Source organism: Lepisosteus oculatus, chromosome 12, assembly GCF_040954835.1.
Source record: "Lepisosteus oculatus isolate fLepOcu1 chromosome 12, fLepOcu1.hap2, whole genome shotgun sequence".
NCBI classification, from domain to species: domain Eukaryota; kingdom Metazoa; phylum Chordata; class Actinopteri; order Semionotiformes; family Lepisosteidae; genus Lepisosteus; species Lepisosteus oculatus.
In genome coordinates, this window is record NC_090707.1 from 15,167,084 (window position 1) to 15,187,065 (window position 19,982).

Genomic DNA, 19,982 nt, shown 5'->3' on the forward strand with positions numbered 1-19,982 from the left:
ATTCATTACTGGGGGCATGGAAGAAATGACCTATTAAAAAATTAAAATCTGAGTCACATACTGTAATTGCCGTAATTAATTCACATAAACATTGCAAATGAGATGCTTAAATAAATACTTTTGGCAAAAGATGGCATATGGTGCACATAACTTGTTTTTTTTTATCATGCACATACATCAATCGCAATGGTTTTAAAATACAGTAAGACAGAATACAGTTTTACTTATTCTTCAATTGTTAATTCTTGCTGTATATACCTGCTGAATTGCTACTTTTAATCTAAATATAATTGTACAAATTCTATTATCCTTCAGAGGGTTTTTGGCATTTGGTCCTATTTAACTCATTGTGCATGTGCTGTATTTGTTGTCATTCGCTTCTACCTGTTTACTTGTTTTTGTTTTATTACAACAAGATGTAAAATTAATAAAGACATAATTTTGCCCTGTTTTGTGATATTTTGACTACATGTAGAGGCTAAAATATTCTATTCTAATTACACACATTTCATTAGCATTGTACCATAGCTTAGTTCAGTTAGGTTGCATACAAATACAGAATCAGCAAACAGTCCTTGAAGGGGCTGTAAAGAGAAATCAGGTATTCATTACTTTATAGCATTTTATCCGCTTCTTTCTTTGATCTGATAAACTCCAGTTCTTAGACACACAAGACTACTGTACCTTACATACAGTAGTGTGTCACTTTTATTCAGTATTGTCGTGTCTTCTTTGTTCATGTTAATTGAATAAACAATTGGACATTGGATTGGATAAAATTAAAAGTGACATTCCCCACTTCAAGCAGAACTACACCTATGGCTTTGGAACAAACAAACAAGCCAAATACCATTCCACTACATAAGTCAATTTCTTTCAGGCTATGTGACAATGACAACATAGGGTGAGTTTTGTCTTCAGTATGATCCACTTGGTATGCCCTATCATACTGTTGTATGATGTGCATGCCACATCATTTAAAAACATGTGCAATGACATGCCTGGAAACCAACTACCAAAACATCTGTTGCTGATACATTTCTAAAACACATGGAGTTGTTTGCTGCTATAAAGTTAGTTTTGTTTTATTACAGTGGTATTAAATTGAATTCAATTGAGCAGACTAAAGCGGTCCGATTACCTTTAAATATAATACACTAACAGGAAGACATACTGTAGGGCATCTGTTGCTATGGTTGTGTTCCATACTTAATATTTGCTTGTTAATAGCTGAAGCGCCTTACGCTGTTTTTTTTCCCTTTTTTATCAGTTGAGTCGCTTTCATTTTAGTATCCTGAAAGGGAATCCTTTGATTGGAATAAGCGATGTCATTGTCTCCCTTTCAGCAATGATTATTACAGGTCAAACAGAAAGGCATTGCCAGTGTCCCTCTCTAACGTCAAAGCCAGGCATTTAAAGTGTCTGATGAGCAGTTTGGTTTTAACCTTTGAATGGATCTTCAGTTGAATGGAATACAGTTTAATTTAACATCAGGAATCAGCGTTACCAATTTTCGGGGGTATTCGGGAGTTGTCTCTTGTTCTAAAATTTAAAGAATTTAAAGAGTTTTCATGCTTACTAATCTAATTATTAGCAACATTACAATCATCTTTACAATTAAAGTGTGCTTAGTAAATTCAAAATTACTGCTGTCATTAACAACCCGCATTTTATTAAATTTCCCTGTCCTTCTCTTTGGGTTTTTAATTTAAAAATCATGTTTTACTGCTTATAGATATTTTGTTTTAAACGACTATGGTTTGTGCGCCACCTTGTGCTGCAAGCTTGCTTCAGCGATCTCCAGAGCTAGTTCCATATAGTAATTCCTGAACACCTCACGGAAATGGCGGCCGTTGTTTAGTAACCTGGACGCTGTGGAACTATCAAGATGGCGAGACAGAAGTAAAATGCTGTACTTTATGGTTTTATTTTTTAATTGATAACAGAGCAGCTCAGCCACTTTTATCTGATTCGCGACTTGTTCAGAATCGACAGAGACGCTACCATGCCAGATACAGATGAGGAGTTGGTGTTGGTGAGTTTTTATGGTGTTTATGTTTTTATCTTTAGCTTCTCGATAGCAGAAGGCAGACCAACTTTAATACTCTTGATGCCGATAAGCGAAAATGTTGCAAATAATGCATTTTATATGTTTAAATAGTAACTGTTATGTTGTAAATAGTGACAAAACAATGTATCATATATTGATACTACTAGATTCATGCATGTATTGTTTTGTGCTGAAACAATTTCGAGCACTGTACAGTATTTTCCGAAACTATGAAGTCTGGCATTATCGCGAACTTGACATTTTAGAAGCTTTAAGATTCTGTATTCCTGCAATTAAATGCATCATAGCTATTCATGTCATGCTGTAGTGTATGCAAACAGTACAGACTGTCCCTTGGTTTGTAAGGACTGCTGTTTAAAAGTAACACTGTGAGGTGAAGTCTTTTTATACCCGTTAATTATTTTTGCATATTACGTACGGCGTGTTTATGTGGATAATCTGGCCTTAGGTGTTTTCTGTGATAATATGTATGATTTGAACCAAAGATTCCAAACAGCCTTTAAAAGAATTTGTAGAATATATAGAATATGCACAAGTCGCACACACAAACCATCATTCACTGAAATTTACTATGGCATAATATACAACCCTGTTACAGTTGGATGAAATTGAAATATAATGTGCAGTACGTTTATGTGAACGTCATGGATTTTCAGTTGATTTAATCAAAAAATGGAAACATACTTTACCTTACTGGATACTTACTGGATCCAGTAATATACTTTATATTACTGGTATACTGTACTTAGTATGACAAAACGACATGGCATCATGTAAATGTTCTGAGAACATTATAGAAATTGCCCTTATAAACTCCCCACAGCCCTGAACATACAGCTGTTTTGCAATTTCTGTGTCCACAAAAATCACAGTTATGAAATGTTAAGTGGAAGATAATATTGTAATGTATGCTATTTTCATTAATATAGAGTACAACTGAGGTGTGGACCGTGTTAAAACTGTGGTTGTCCCTCCAAACTGGGCTTCGGGCAATGATAAAGCAGGTTAGGGATGCCATAGTGACACCAACAATGGCTTTGAAACTGCTTTAGTGTTCAGTGACTGACATGGGAGAAAATGTCCATCACTCACAAATATACTGGCCACACTGAAACAAGGTGTGGGGCAACACATCTCAATGCCAGCATGGCTTTTGCAATAATATTGTAAACATGGATAAATGTGGTCAAACATCACAAATTTGGAACCTTTTAATATTGTAATGCTTCGGGGTTCACATGCCACATCAGGTTGGCCCCCCACCATCGGGGACTCAAACCCGGGCTTCCGGCGTCACTCAATAGGGACCCAGCCACTTGAGCCAAAGGGAAATCTCCCTTCAGCCCGGCAGCTGCGGTCCCTGCTATACACAATGGTGGCCGTATTCATTACAATAGAAATGTTGATGCCGCATGGGGGTGTACTTTGATTGGTATGGTTTTCCCCCCGGTCTCATTTTGTTTTCTGTAGTTTTCCCCCTGCCTAAGTTGGAGCCACAGAGCTCACAGGAGTCTGGACACCAAAAATCACTGAAGCAGGCATCAGCTGTGCATCCTGCTCCAGTCTAGATAAATGGAGCGCCAGACCAGTAAAGAGCGTGACAATAGTACAAGGGTGAAACAGGAGCTCAAGCTTGTGCTGCAGACAGGGAGGGTGGCAAGACGTAGTAATTAAGCTCAACTGTAAAATAAGTGGGGGTGCTGCTGTACTACAGCAAAAACTGCTGAAATTTAGTATTGGCCTCAGGCTTCAGGAATTAAACCTTTCTGCTATAAAATAAGCAGTGATTTTACTGCCCATGGAGCCACAATACAGCACAAGTTGCTGCACTATAAATCCAGTTTTAAGACTGAAATAACGAACTGCCTGGCTATTAAGCAAACCATCGGGGTAAAAAGGATATGCCGTGTTACCACACCAGCTGGGAAGATGTGATGCTGATAGTACTGCTTCATGAACTCGGTGAAGACAAACATGTGACACTGTGAAGATGGCACCAGGAAGCCACTGGCCACCATACTGATACGGTGTGAGATACTGGGAAGCGCAAGACACTGGCTGAGATGGCCAAAACCTGAAGCGAAAGTTACTTTTGAGTAACCACAACCATTTCTGCAAAATACACCGGCATGGTTGTAGTATTTGGAGACTGGAATAAGTGAGGAAAGAGCTCAAAGAGGAGCATAGGTTTTCTTTTGTCATTTTATTCTATGCTGCTTGTTCCCGCACATGTAAATAAAGTGCCTTTTTCACCTTAAATCTTGTGTGTGGGGTGCATCTACATTTGGGATCCTGCCTAAAACCTGTGTCCCATGTTGTGGACTGCCTCACACATCATTGAAAAATGCTAAGTATTACATCTGGTGCAAGCAAAACACATGTTACACTTGTATAATAATCATATTAAAACTGTGAAAGGATGTGCTTGACCTTTATTGAACCAATAAAGTGCTCAGTTTAGATGAAGTCCCTTTTCTTGGCTAGACTCTATTTTTTTAAGATTCTGTTTAAAACACATGTTCCAGTAGGGTCTCCCTTTTCTGTCTCTGTGTTGAAAAGAATCGAAGAATCCAATTTGCAGCACGTGGAAAGGTTTTACCAAACACGTGTGGTATTCTCCTGTGATTAATTCAGCAAAGAGCGCCTGTCGGGCTTGGATTCCCATTGATCTGTATGGTGGATAGAAAAATTAAAGAAAAGACAGTTTGCACTGTTTCTATGGATACCACAGTAAATAGTAATGGTCAGAGTAAAGGCAGAATCTTCTGGCGCATGAGCATTTCTTTTGGGTGCAGGGAAGTAAAGCAATTAAGCAGCAAGGTTTTTTGTTGATCCAATTACTAAAAGCAGTTGCCTTGCTTTTCTCTGATAAGGAGGTCTCGGGGTATGTCACATTATAACGCCTAATACTTTAAATGTTGGTCTGTTATTGCATTGATGGTTTATTTTGTTATAAGACAGAGAACCTGTATGCTGTTAAATAATCAAGCAGTGTTTAAATATACTACACTGGCAGCCATTATCTCTCATCTGAGACACCCTTTTCTGGAGAAAATTAAACATGAATAACCTGCTTGTTGGTGAAGTATATTATGCACGATTATCTATAAAAAAGGGCGTTTCGACTGGGTGAAAACATAAAGGTGCTCACAAAGCACCAATTTAGCTTCCAGGCATTGCGGGACTGAATTGGGGTCATTGTTACCAGCTGATTGAAATGGCATTCACCAAGCTGGATGGCAGGATTCGAAACCTGTTTTGCAGCCTTTCATAAATTCATTTATTTATTTTAAGAATATCATCAGCTTCACCTGACATCATTCACCTGCAAAACTACAAAGCTGTCACTCCTTAAGAGGATGGATGCCTGGTGGTGCTCATATTATTAAATATACTTGATGACTTTAAAAATGACTGTAACAGGACATATTGGAGTATTATGTTACAGGGAGCCAATTGTAGAATATCTTAGTTTAAGTAATCGCATGCTAATCATTATGTTTTAAATTTGATTTTTTTTGTGTGTTTAGGCATCAATTAATTTTTACTGCCAGGAAAAATATTTCAGTCATGTACAGAATGCTGCAAATGAGGCTCTGAAGAAGTATAGCAATGATCCTGTCTTCACATTTTTCCATGCCTATGGAATTCTAATGGAAGGTAGGTAAAGGAAAGACCTCTTCAGCTGACTTATGCCAAATCACTTAAATATTTAGAAAATACAGTTTGCATTTTTGTGTGTTTTAATGAATGGTATAATCTTTAGGCAAAATTCAAGAGGCCATTCGGGAATTGGAAAGTATTAAAGACCGACGAGAGGTGTCACTCTGCACTTTGATGGCCCTTACTTATGCCCATAAGAAAAGTCCACTTCCAGGTATGTTTTTCTTTTTGGAGATTCTTTCCAATGAGTGATTATCATATACAGTTTGCTTCAGGAGTTTCAACGCTGTCTATGCAATATACACTCCATAGATGTTGATTGTTTTCCATGCTACTGTAAGAATAAGAGTGATTGGTATAGATTTATAGTGGTTATACCATAGGACCTTACTGTCAGTGGGCATTCCCATTCTTGAAAAACTTGAATGTTTTATGTAATCTAAAGTTGAACTTTTTGGCTACATAAGAAAGTGTATATGAAGTAAAAATCAGACACTGTCTTCCAACAGAAGAACCTCATCCCAGCTGTCAGGCATGGCAATGGGAGTTGGGATTTGAAACTGCCCAGATGGTTTTCCATCGTTGATATAACCCTGAATATGGCATTGTATTAGCAAACACTGGAGGAGAATGTCAATTCGTCAGTTGAAGCTGAGCCGAAAGTAGGTCATGCGGCAAGACAATGATCCTAAACATACAAGCAGATCTACAACAGAATAACTGAAGAAGTTTCTCGTTTTGGATTGGCCAAGTCAGAGTCCGGACCCAAAACCCTATTTACATGTTATGGCATGACCTTAATTAAGCTGTTCATTCAATGAAACCCTCAATTGAATGAATGAAGTCAAAGACTTAAAGCAGTTCTGTAACAAAAGCTGTTTCAACAGATTGATTAAACAGTTAAGTCTTGTTGAAGTCATTGCTGTTCAAGAAGGTGCCACTAGTATTCCTATGAGGATATTTACCGTTATATTATTTTAATAATTACAATGATCCAAATATATGTTGTCATTGTGTTTTACATTTTATCTAGTTATCTTCATCTTTTATTAAGACTTTACAATCTTATTATGTTTTAGGTCTAAAATATACAAGAATAACCAATCTTGTTATATAACCAAGATTGTTAGAAATAATAGAACTTTGAGGGTCAAATTCATTGAGCACAAGTAGCACTCCACTTTGTGCTCCAAACATTGTTAAGCCAGTCTATGAACCCAGTGCAGTGACACAAATACAGTACATGCGCAAATTATTCTTATTTTTATAGTTTAAAGTATGAGGATTTAAGGTGCAGTAAATCATCTTAAAGCAAGAGACCAAGCAATCTTTCAAAGCATTTTAACAAAGCAGTAGCAACAGTAGCCTTTAGGTTTAGACCTTGGTGCCATTCTTTCACACTTGGTAATGGGTTTTGTCACAGTTAAACACTTTTTCTGGCTTGTATGTCTTCTCTTGTGAGCTTCAGTAGGTGCTCCAGAAGCTCCAAAGCAGCTTTATGGTTGGCTGATGAAGATTTCTCAGTCATTTTTACATTAGTAACAGTGACGCACCACTAGGGACTTGGAGCAGTAGTAAGCCTCTTTTAAATAGGCAGATCTAAGAAAACAGATACACACTCAGCTGTAAGGTAAACATGGTGCTTTTTAACTATACAGTGAAGTTAAACTGCCAAAACGCAAACAGTACCCAAGTGCCTCTTGAACTCTTACTAATAGTGGAGAATCCTTAGGCCTTTAAGGATATAGATAAGATAAGATCACTTTATTGGTCATGTACAATTTCTTTGTATTAGGAATTTGTCTTTTCGCATACCCCAGCTTGCTCTCCATGAGACGCACAGACAGGGTGAGAAGCTTGGGGTCAGAGTGCAGGGTTGATGGTTTCACTAAAAATATCTTGGGTGAACAAACACAAACGTGCTTTCTTAATCAAAATTATTTTATTTGCAGTAGTAGTAACCTGGGTGGCACAGTGGCGCAGTGGTTAGCATTGCTGCCTCAGAGCACTGGGGCCCGGGGTTCAATTCTGGACCTGGGGTACTGTCTGCTTGACGTTTGTGTGTTCTCTCAGTGGGTTTCCTGACTGGGTTTCCTCTGGGTTTTCCGGTTTCCTTCCATACTGGAAAGCATGCTGGTAGGTTAGGTGTGAATGTGTGCATGTCTGTGTCTGTCCTGCAATGGACTGGTGTCCCATCCAGAGTGTACCCTGTCTGGCGCTTGTTGCTTCCTGGGACAGGCTCCAGCTCCACGGTAACCCTGAAAAGGCTGGTGGTTACAAAATGGTTATCCATCCATCTCTTTTGTATTTTGACTCTGAAATGTTTGCTTTGAAAAAAAATGCAAGTTTCCAGCAGTTGAGTACTTACCAGTGAAGGGTATTGTTAAACAATTCAGCTGTAAGTTTATTTTGTATCGCAATATCTAATGAAGTATCCTAATACACCTCACTTGTATGTGAATGTAGTTGCTGTTTAATCTCTTTTGTAGATCGAGATGCTATCCAAGAGCTGGATGCTAAGCTGAAGGAAGATCGCAAGAGTGCAGGTCAGAAGGGACTGTATTTTGCAGGGCTGTTTCTTTGGCATCTGGGCCGCAATGACAAAGCAAGAGAATACATTGAACGGATGATTAAGATTTCCAATAGTGCTAAAGAAGTGAGTGTTTTTACCTTTCAAATCAGCAGTATGTACTGTAGCTGTATATGTTTTAATGTAAAAAGTTACAGATATAAGTACTGATTTATGCTTGTGCTATGAAGCAGTTATTTCTATCACTTTTTGTGTATGTACCTATTGTAGAGAAAAGACCATTTCATTGGATTTGTATTATACAGATTGATTTATTATTTATGAGTAACATTTTTATCAGCAGTGTATACCAGCATGCATTCATTTATTTACTTGTCATTTTGTAAATTTGTTAAGTTAAAAACACGAGCTTTGGTTTCCAGTAAATATGAGTGCAAATAAAATTTGCAATAGTGGACCAGATTTGATTTAAAAGTATTTCAGTTAGACCTTGTATATTGTTACATAAATTAGAGAAATACTAGGCAAAACCATTGCATGGTATGGCTCATAATGTTTTGCATTTTTTTTTGTTTATTTTACAATAAAACACCTTGTTTCTTCATTAGATACCATTCGAGCAAAATTAGCATTATTAAACGTTTATTTTAAATACAATTTGAATTACCGTACACCACTTAAATGTTCTTTTAATTTTTTTTTGTCAGCAATCTTGTTCAATAACAAGCAAACGAAAACAGCAAGAGTATTCACACACCCTTGCAATACGAATTACCGATTAATATGAATTGTCGCTTCAATGAAGCATGTATTTGAAATACCTTTATTTAAATACATTTCTTCCCTGTACAAATCCATTTTTGTTACAACAAATGTGCTTTCCTTCACAGTCGATGTGATATAATTTGGATTACTGTACCCTACTTAAGTTTCCTTCTTTTGAAAAAGATATTATGAGCACATCTTGTGATTTCACCAAATGATTATCATTGAACCCCTTAATTTTAACACCATATCAACAGACGTTTTGCACAGGCTTCAGGTGTTACACAAGCAAAAAAAAAAAACAATTTCCCATGGCTGTAAAATTTGAAGTGATAGGACTAAAAAAGCAGTCAATAGGTATTTGAATTACCTTGGGTTTAAAGCTGCACTGTGCACATGTTCAGCAGTTTACACTTTTACAAGTTTTAGTTGTCTTGCTAACCGCTACAATAAGTTAAATGGGCTAATTCTAATAACCATGCAATAGTGTTCTTATTTAGACAATTCTGTATTCTTAAGTAACAATTAGTAATATCAGGCAATTTTTAGACATCAGTAATGAGTTATAAGCTTTCGCATATATTGAGAATTTAATTTTCATTATGCAAAAGTTTTTATTATGAACAGTTTTTGAGGAATAAGTTACCTTCTCAAACCGAGTAACAGGTGTATTTGTGTATCAGCTGTTAAACTACAGGGCTGAAATGCGAGTTACTGTATTTGGGCTCTGGCATTAGAGATCAACATCTCATTTAAGTTTTGCTTGAGCAGTTGATTAACTTTTTTAGTGAATTTTTAGTGTTTTTAACTGGAAAACAGCAAAAAATGACCATCTAAACTAATGCTATTGCTCTTTCTCAACTGCTGCCTGTACATATGAAGCAAATCAGTGTTTTGTTCACTTCTATGAAGTCTACAAATCTTAATTTCTCCATTTCTCTTGAACAATGCAGCATTATTTTTGTTTTCTTCAATAACATGGCCCTTATTACTATTACTAATAATTACTTATTACTTTAGAAATATCCTTTTGAGATATAAATAAAAAAACATTAAGTACAGTTTCATTGACCAATGGTGGTTCAGTTGCTGAGGGTGTTCCAGAGTTTGGAGGAGGAGAATGGAGGACGTGTGTGTACAGGTTTTGTGGAGTGAGATTTTTCCTCGCCATTTATGCGAAAAGACAAATTCCTAATACACGAAGTTGTGTATGGCCAATAAAGTGATTCTTTCTTATCTATTTACATACATTACAAACACCAGCCTCTGTCAACTGCCTCTAGGTAGAGGTGGAGAAACACAGGGAGCATTGTGTATTCAGGCTGATGCAGATCACAATGGGTGCCTGCTTCACTGACAAGGTGCAAATTGAATCCTGGCCAAGGACTCATGATTACAGCTGCTGAAGGCCATATGTTTGACACCCCTGGTCTACCAGTAAATAGGACAGCACCAGTATCAAAACCCAAAGGAAAATACAAGCAGTCGTGCTGCTGCAGTTTTAATCATGTGATTACCCATGGATGTTGTAGCATAAGAAATCTTTGTAATAGTTAAAAGAATAATTAAATTCAATTAAAAAAAAACATTGTTGAATTATTACAGTAAAATGCTTTATTTAGCAGTACAATTATTTTATCTTACTTCATTCAATTTTAACAGTCTAACTGTTTTTCCAGGGGCTAATCTTGAAAGGATGGATAGATGTGACATCTAATAAAGATTCCTATGTCAAGAAAGCTGTCAAGTACTTTGATGAAGGATTAAAGGAAAAAGCAGATGTTTTTGCTTTAATGGGAAAGGTAAACCAAGCCTTATACGTACTGTAGTGTAAATAATGTTTTCTTGGAAAACTTGCAATGGTATTTTTGCTGTATCCCTTTAAGTCCTGAATGTTTGTTTTTTTTCCCATGAAAATGAAAATTCCCACATATAAGAATGTTTCCTTTAGTAGAACAGCTAGTTTTCCTTATTGTACATTATTTACAGACAGCAGAATTAAAAAATCCCTATATAAAATGTAAATATATAGTTTAATTAGATGTATACATGCAAACATTTTATGTAAGCTTATATAACATTATATATTTATATAAGTTTAAACATTTCTCAAAGACCACGTGACATTCACAGACTAATGATTCAGTTGCGTAGAGTCAAGTTCTGTGAAAATATTTTATTTGGTGAAACTCAAAAAAGTTGTTCTTTTTTCATTAGTGCAAAGGAAAACTTTGCACAATGTATACCTTGAATGTGACCCAATACTTGCCAGTTTTCACCTCGATTTTGCACTCTAATGATTTGACCTTATGTCACAGGCCAATCAGAGCAGAAGCTCAGATTCCGAGATCATAAACTTTTTTCAACTGGTAGGACGTTCAAGTAGAGACAGGCTATAAAGCCTTAAAATATTGCTTATCGGAATACGATAATCTTGTTTTAAAGATTTGTGTTTTTGTTAAATGTTTCTTTTTCTATAATTAATATTTTGGGACTTTCATCATTGAGGATTTGTTTTCTTGTGGAAACCTGCATACTGTAGCTGCATAAAAGCACATCAGAAATGCCGTACAGTCACTGGTAAAGGTACAATAACTACCTATGCATTGTGTAAATGGCCATCCTCTGACATTTATACAGTTATGTCTGGAAAAATTCCTCCTCTCTAATTTTTCATGTATATCATTTAAAGTAGATCTTCTTGACAGTTTTACACATCAGCCATTCATTTTAATTATATATAGGTGTAAATCCTCTTAGATACCTTCCCAATCCTGTAAACTTGTTTTCATTTATTGACGTTTCATTGTCGTTGTGGGAGACAGTTATACTCTTATGCTTCTCATTTGATCAGATCTGCTCCTTATGTCTTGTGATTTATATAGTTTAAAACCACTTCAAAGATTTAAGGAGTGAGGTATTTAAATTGCACATAAATTGCAGGGGGTTTTGTGCTCAATAATGTAACTTTGATGAACTTCACAATGTCTTTGTACTACTGAATTACTACCAAGAAATCATTTTTAATTTCTCATTGCTTCAGATCTCTGGAAAATTGAGTGGCATAGCATTACTTGAAGTACTTCAAGTCCTGTGTTTAACTTTATTGAAAGAGGAAATATTTTTTGTGGTTTTATAACAATCCAGAAATGGTTATGTTTGGAAAAGATTAGTTCTGTTTCTCTTCCACTTGACTGGGTTTTCATACATTTGACAGCTATTTTATTAGATGAATATTGATTATATGGATTATCTTTTCCCAATAGGCTCTTCTAGCCTATACTAGATCATCTTATCCATTTCACATTTGCTTTGTTCCCAAATTAAATCCATTTTTTGTTCAAGGTTAAAGAGTGTGTTACCCCAGCTGCACAATAATATATAAAATGATTGCAACACTTTGAAAGCTGTTTAAAAGCAGTTGCTGGTTGGAGAAAAGAAAAGCAGTTTTGTAAATGTTGTAACCTTTAACCAAAAAAATAGCATCACAAGAGAGTCATTGTTGCATTCAGATTTGGATTCTGGTGCATTTAAGTTTAAAGGACTTGCTCTAATGCATCCCCTTCATACTAAAATGTTTCCAGACTTTGGTGAGAAACAGATGTCTAAAATGTTGTGGGCATAAGTATTGGCATCCTATATTTAAAAGAAATATTCTTCCTCTTTTGTAAGTTGAAGCAGGTTTTATGTATATCAAGGTTACTGAGCCATTATGATGCAGCCTTGTAGGAAGCTTTATGGACATCCACGATACTTCCAGTGAATCTTCTTTGATAGTATGTTAACCAGTTAATACATCCCATGATCTTGTTTTTGCGAAGATGCTCTACACCATTTTTAATTTACTGTAAATGAGGAAAGTGGAAGAAGACAACAATGCAAGGTGTTCCTGAAACGAATAGACCAAATTACAGATGTTGTTAGCCCAATAATACAGTTGAAAGTTGGAGGACATGCAAGGGCCTCAGTGAGGATTTTGGTATCCACACTTAAAAAGAGTATTAGATAGATTTTTCTTTAATAGAGCTTCCCTTACAACATAGAAATTTTCAGCTGATGCATGATTAAAATCAAGAAACTCTTCCATTTTGGCTTGAAACTGTATCTTCCATATGGAGCAACAGTAAGAACAAAAAATGAAAGTCCTCTTCAAAGAACCCCCTGACTGGCAACCGCCTTTCAATCTCCTCCCCTTGGTGAATTGGTGACTCATAATTTCATCAGATAACTTAAAAACACTGATGCCTCCCCCTACAGTAGTTTAAAACTATTGATAGCAAAAAAAATAGTAAGAAAAATAAGAAATCCCTCGTTTTCCAACTGCTGGAAATATTCTGAACTCAGAGACCATTAGTAAGAAAATCCATCCATTATTATCAGAAAATATATCTTAGTCTTGGAAGCACAGGATGGAAGGACTGGACATTAGTCTGTCACAGTGCACATTTTGCATACTGGAAATTTTACATCAGTAAATTAGCCAGCAAGACTTTGGAAAGTGGGCAAAAAACCTAGATCAACATGCAGAGAACATAAAAAAACCTGACACAGAAAGTTTCTAGGCTAGAAGCAACCCCATAATTTAAGTACAGTGAGGCCGAAGTGCAGTCTTCTATGACATCGTACTGACCTTCATTAATAAAATGCCTTGTGACGAAAATACATGTTTAAACAGTGTTGGTGACAACGGATTAGGTATAAGTTTGGATTTTAAATGTCGAATAAAGTCAAAATTGCTTATCTTTTGTTTTTCTAAGAATTGCCATGTACAGTAAATAAAACTACTTTGGCACCACCATATGCAATTTCGCTCTTAACAAGGGAAGATAGTACCGGTGCAAAAAGGTAAGACACCTAGATCTGACCTTATCTACACACACAGTTACAGTAAAGGAATCCTTTAAACAACAATAGTACCTTTGATAAAATAAGTGCTACGCTATCCATTTTGACAAAGCAGACCCTTTTAGATTTAAAGGGGAACTGCAATGTTATTTTTATATTTTGGGGTTAGAAAGAACATTTCAAACCACAATGAAAGTAAAATGTACACAGTAATGTGTAAAACCTCCAATTTACATCACAAAATAGACTAAATTTCTAGGTAAGTGCCATACTATATTGCTGTCATTGTCTGTGATTCCAAACGAGGCAACAAAACGTCTGGCGATGTGAAAAGGCCCTTTTCATTGTAAACAAGCAGGCCTGTGAATACTTCTCTTTAAATCCAATCGAAATATTACTCTCGAGTTCAAGACGGCTTTGCCGACAAATACTTCTTACTTATTCATTCTGAACAGAATATTTCTGCGGTGAAATGTCTGCTTGCACAACCTGTATTTACTTTCTCGTAAATCGCATGACATTAGTCATTACAGTGCTTAGTGAGCAAGAAGGGCTGGTTTAAGTCACAATTTGTGCTAGTTCTCATTCTTGCCTGTAGAAAGACCAGCAGTTTGTGACAACATGGTGACCATGCAGTACTTTTAAAAAGTTAATGATTTTGTGGAATTTTTTAATTTTATAATACCATCAGTTAATTTAATTAATTTTTAAGAACCGGTCTGAGACATTGGGACTGATGAACCCCTTTAATGTATTCGTCTGTGTCCTGAGCTAAGGTAAATAGTGGCTGTCCACCAGCATGAAGGACTTTGAGCAGTGTAGGATACATCAGTAAAGTATGGACACTTGCTCCTTCAGAGATTTCATCAGTGCCACGTAGGCATGTCTGCTAGGTAGTTGCTGGGCTATAAGTGATGTTTGGGAGTGATCCACCTTTGTGACCTTATGCTCCAGCCTCTACAGCTTAGCTGGCATTTTATTGTCTTTATCTGTTGCCTTTGTCTACTAGAGACCAAATCCATTTTCAAGGCCTGAGATCTGAACATGTAAGTCTGCACATAATGCAGCAGTCCATGAGTTCACCACTACCGTCGGTTTCTACAACCAGCACCTTTTAGTAGAATTCTTCAGCATAGCAGCCATTTTAGCTACTAATTCTTTCCAGTTCTTTGTAACAGGGGATTGCTTTGTAATTAATGCTGTTATTGCTCATGAATATAAAATAAAATAAAAAAACTGTGAAAAGGAAAGCAGCAGGTGCTCCAGCTGTGGTTATCATTCTGGCATGCTGATCATGTGATCTCCAACTCCGTCCATACATCCATTCATTTTCTAACCACTTATTCCAATTTTGGGTCGCAGGGGAGTTGAAGCCTATCACCGTAAACATTGAGTGCAAGGCAGGGTGCACCCTAGATGGGATGCCAGTCCATTGCAGGGCACACACATTCAGAATACTCTCAGAACCCAATTAACCTACCAGTATGTTTTTGGAAATTGGAAGGAAGACGGAACACATGGAGGAATCCCATGCCAACATGAAGAGAACATACAGTACAAAATCCCCACACGGATAGCACCGTCATAAGTATCTGATGTATGATTTTCATATGTTGACTTCATGGTTTCATTAATCAGTTTAATTAAAATATGGTATTTATGTTTTAGTTTATGGAAGTTTATTTTCTCATCATCAATTTATGAAATCTGTTATTTGTTCCTCATTAGGTACAGTATTTCGAGCTGCGACAGAACTACTCTGGAGCTTTGGAAACTGTCAACCAGATTATTGTTAACTTTCCTGGATTCCTCCCTGCCTTTATAAAGAAAATGAAATTACTGTTACATTTGCAAGACTGGGAGCAGACTGTTGAAGCAGCACATAGGTACAGAAAATGACAAATGTTAATTGTTGCTGTTGTGTTTTTTTATGATGTTTCTGAGGATTGCTGTTTCTGTCATACATTTTGCATTAAAGTTCAACAGTTTGTGACTGCGGTCACTTGTATTAAGCCGTTATTATTGAATAAAAGAGAAAGACTAAAGCATACAAAATGTGTAATTGAGGTAGATCATATTGGGTCTAATATGAAACTTCTGCTTTCGCTCTTTAAGACTTTTTCTAGCCTTAACGATAAAATTGTATTCAAGATCAAACCAAGACTAGGATTAATGCTACAGGATTATCTACCGTTATTGTTTTTTCAATGACTGTTCTTCATGAAGGATTTTTGCCAGGGTCCTAGAAAAAAAATAAAAATAAAATAAAAGGCCATTGAATTAATCTGCTGAACCCATGCAATTCACAAGCCTGATTTCTTTCATCTGTTTTTTAAGATACAATGAACTGGAACAAATCTGGCAGCCTGAGCTCAGTGGGCTTCCCCACTATCAGGTGTGATGAATAGAGAGCATTGACTTAATGCCATAACTGCTAACTGAAGAGCAGTGAGGTGTAGCGTGCAGTGGTAGACAAGGGGCAGACAGCCTTGTCTCTTCCAAAAAAATGACATTTTAGGACTTTAGGATCTCCCAACTGCTTCAATTATATAATTGACCCTTAATCACATAAGACCATATTGCTGACTTTCATTTAAATAATTAGGCCTAGGGTGTTGATGAAGCATACAGCAAAATAAACAAAAACAAAATAGTCCACCTTGCTGCCTTTGTACTGGACATAATAATTGTCACATAGAGTTAATGCTGTTAATTTAACATTTATAAAGGACTCATTCTGATGAACAATACAGATATTGCTGAATTTCAATCAGATAAAATAGAACTAAGTTCTTCCTTTAATATAAAATCAAGTGAGGTAAACTGGGTGAATGATTTTGCCAGAAGCAGTTGATATTTTTGGATATACACAAAAAATATTTGGGGAGGGTGCCTCCAAGAGAGAGAGGGTGTCAAGATGCATTAAATCAGAAACAAATCTAGGCATTTACATGAAGGGACAAAGCAGAGCTGTGAAAGATACTGTATATCAGAAATCCACTACAAATATACAGTTGATGTCTGTACTGTATATACACTACCTTGAGCTGTTTCCTGTATAGAAATAGGATCAACATCCAAGGCATATTTTATAGTTATGCTCATCTTGCACAGACGTTGTTCATGGCTGACGAGTGAGCATGGCTGAGCAGTTCTGATGTTTGCACCACTGACTAAGGCCGTTTTTACTGACTTTTAGAATTAACAATTCATGACTTTCAGAATTAGCATCCTACTGCACTTGCCAGCAGTGAGGTGAGTTTGAAGTGCAGAACTAAGGAGAGACTAATCACCTGGTAATATGTATTCCTACTTTTAGTTAAGATCAATTTATTGTCCATATACAATGTCTTGTATTAGTAATTTTTGCATACCCCAGCTTGCTCTCCATGAGACACATGGAGAGGGAGAGAAGCTGGGGGTCAGAGCACAGGATCAGCCATTTATACGGCCCCCCTGAAGCAGTTGAGGTTAAGGGCCTTGCTCAGGGGCCCAAGGGAGTAGGATTCCTCTGCTGGCCACAGGATATGAACCGGCAACCTTCCAACCACAGGTGCAGATCCTTAGCCACAGAAGAGTTCCACAGATTTTTACTTAAATTCAGTTGTGCTTTTTGTTCTTTAAATTCAAGAGTTTGAAAACTTTAAAAAAGTAGCCAGCAGGCAAAAACCAAGCTCCAAGTTTTTTGTGATGAAAATGTTGATATTTAATTAAACGTGCTGAATTAGCGGAATTAGAAAATATAACTTTACTGAAACCTACCTCCTGTTCAATTTCCAGAAAATAATAATTTAATTTAATAATAATATTATTTAAAATTAAAGTACTTCACCAGAATGATGAATATTTGTCTTCAGAAAAGAAACCTGTTTTCTTGATGCAGGATTTTACAGAAGGACAGAAATAATCTTGAAGCACTAAGAATGCTGGCACTCCATTCATTATGCAGAGAGGGAGACGTGAATGAGGTAAGAATTATGACTTAAAAGTTTGTACAGATAGCTACTTGAGAAGCATGCGGGTCTTGCATGCAGATACTACTTTTCACTAATTTGTTCATATTCAGATATTATAATTATATTGCTTCTCTTCATCAAACACAGTCAATCAATGTGTTTCTCTTGCATTTGTTGAAACAAAAAAAATCTTTTAAAAAATGAATATAAAATATCCAAATATATTGTGGTTTTATGAATTTTCCCAGTTAGTTTCCCAGTTTAAAAGTAAACGAATGAAACACACCTTAAATAACTATTATTACTGTAGCTGGGTGGCAAAGTTGTAAAACTCTTTTCAAATAAAGTTTATTTTGGCTTTTTTTTTACAGCTCCTTTGAGTATATCACTTCCAGTCTGTCCTTCCATTCCCAAAAGGAACTGTAATTTACTAAGATCTTCAGGAAAAAGGATAAACTGTTTGAAAATTATTTGTTTGTTTTTAAAGAATACCAGTTTCTTTACTTATAGAAAATACATAGATTGAGAATGATTACATAATTTACTGCAGCCGTTTCACAGACATTCATTTTTTTTTTCCCAGTGTTTAAATCACCTCACTAACCTTGTTGGGAACCTGGAACGACATGAGCCTAACAATTATGAGCTTTTCTATAGGATGTCATTAGCTTTTACAAGAGTGGTAAGTGTTCGGTAGCATTGTTTATATAATTCTTTAAAGAACATAAAAATCATTTCAGATGTGATTAGGTCATTAAGATTTTTTTTTTATTAAAACATGCAAATCGTACATTAGCTCTGAATAAGAATGCTCTACTGGAAGAGAAGTGTTATATTTACACTTAATAAAATATTTGATCAGATATTTTTGTTATGTATACTAGTTTTACCGATATATAAACCCAGTATACATAATGTGAACATTATGTTCAATGTGTTTCTGTATTTTTAATAATGTGTGTTTTGACATGGTCGTAGATTGTAAAGATTTATGTTAAAAATGTTGTTGCAGTGTGGAAGAAATGAGAAGATCCTTCTGCAAATGCACACTTTGGTGGAGAGAGCTTTTTCCATGGCTCCAGGTGATGCAGAACTGGCCACTGAACTTGGCTATCAGTTGGTTCTGTGGGGGAAAATAAAGGAGGCAGTAAAGTGGTACAAAACAGCAATGACATTGGATGAAACCAGTGTCTCTGCGCTGACTGGTGAGGCAGCCCGTTCATTTTTTCTATTTTTAACATGTTGACAGAATTATTCTTCATGTGACCTTAAATTGTCAATCTGACCATTGGCATTACTGAACAAACCTTGTTAGTTACACTTAAAATATTTATTTTAAAAATATTTTTTCAGGGTTAATGCAGCAGTCTTAACACTTTTATTAAATGACACAAATTGGTTAAGTTTCTCCCTGTCTATCCCTGTCGTAGAGTGTTTCTTTTGATCTTAATCTTTTTTCTTTTTTCTTGTAGGAATCATTCAGTGCCAGCTAATTGAGGGGCACCTTGAAGATGCAGAGCAACAGCTTGAGTTTCTCGCTGAAATCCAGCAGTCTATAGGAAAATCTGGGGTGAGGCCTTGAATAATAAGAGAAACAGCACAGCAATAACAATCAAGGATTCTAGTGGCTCTTATGGCTATGCTGTTCCACAGATATGTTGTATCTGCAGAGAAGACTACAGATTGAAGTTTTTCAAAAAAACGTTTTTTTTTTTCTGTTTTAGAACATATGTAATATCTAATGTACATTGCACAGGTGGTGCAAGACCTAACAGAAACAAGGATTGTATTTGAATTCTTTAGAATATACGAAGTAGATTGACATTTCAGACTAACATCTGCCTTTTCCTTAATTCTTTTGTTTCTTAAACCCTGTTAATTTGCAACATACAACATACAATTTTTAATTTTCAGTGATGATAAAATGTCTTTAGGAGTCTGACTGCATTGCTGCACATTTTTATCAAACTCGTTCAGTTGCATAGAAAGCAATTATTTTGCATCAAGACTTAGAGATGCCAGAATTAAGGGAAACTTTAAGGGTTACGGAAAATAATTACACATTTCTAGAATAGAATTTTGTAAGTACAGCTGTCTGAAATATATTTTGTTGTCAGTACAGAACATCAAGTTGAAAAAGCCTTACTGAAAA

The 19,982-nt window shown here is 36.0% G+C and overlaps 1 protein-coding gene across 2 annotated transcripts in view; it reads left to right on the forward strand.

The window, feature by feature from the left end:
* The first annotated feature begins 1,776 nt into the window (after positions 1-1,776).
* The window catches only part of ttc21b (tetratricopeptide repeat domain 21B), a 31,433-nt gene continuing 13,227 nt past the window's right edge, over positions 1,777-19,982 (forward strand). The window contains exons 1-10 of one of the 2 annotated variants that reach the window (XM_015359076.2): positions 1,777-2,035; positions 5,602-5,731; positions 5,838-5,948; positions 8,224-8,390; positions 10,709-10,831; positions 15,603-15,760; positions 17,758-17,842; positions 18,414-18,512; positions 18,843-19,035; positions 19,303-19,400. In XM_015359076.2, coding sequence (XP_015214562.1) covers positions 2,006-2,035; positions 5,602-5,731; positions 5,838-5,948; positions 8,224-8,390; positions 10,709-10,831; positions 15,603-15,760; positions 17,758-17,842; positions 18,414-18,512; positions 18,843-19,035; positions 19,303-19,400 — 1,194 coding nt within the window. In that variant the 5' untranslated portion in view covers positions 1,777-2,005. Of the gene's footprint in view, positions 2,036-4,876; positions 4,956-5,601; positions 5,732-5,837; positions 5,949-8,223; positions 8,391-10,708; positions 10,832-15,602; positions 15,761-17,757; positions 17,843-18,413; positions 18,513-18,842; positions 19,036-19,302; positions 19,401-19,982 lie in introns of those variants that run through there. The other variant, XM_015359077.2, reaches the window with a different exon arrangement.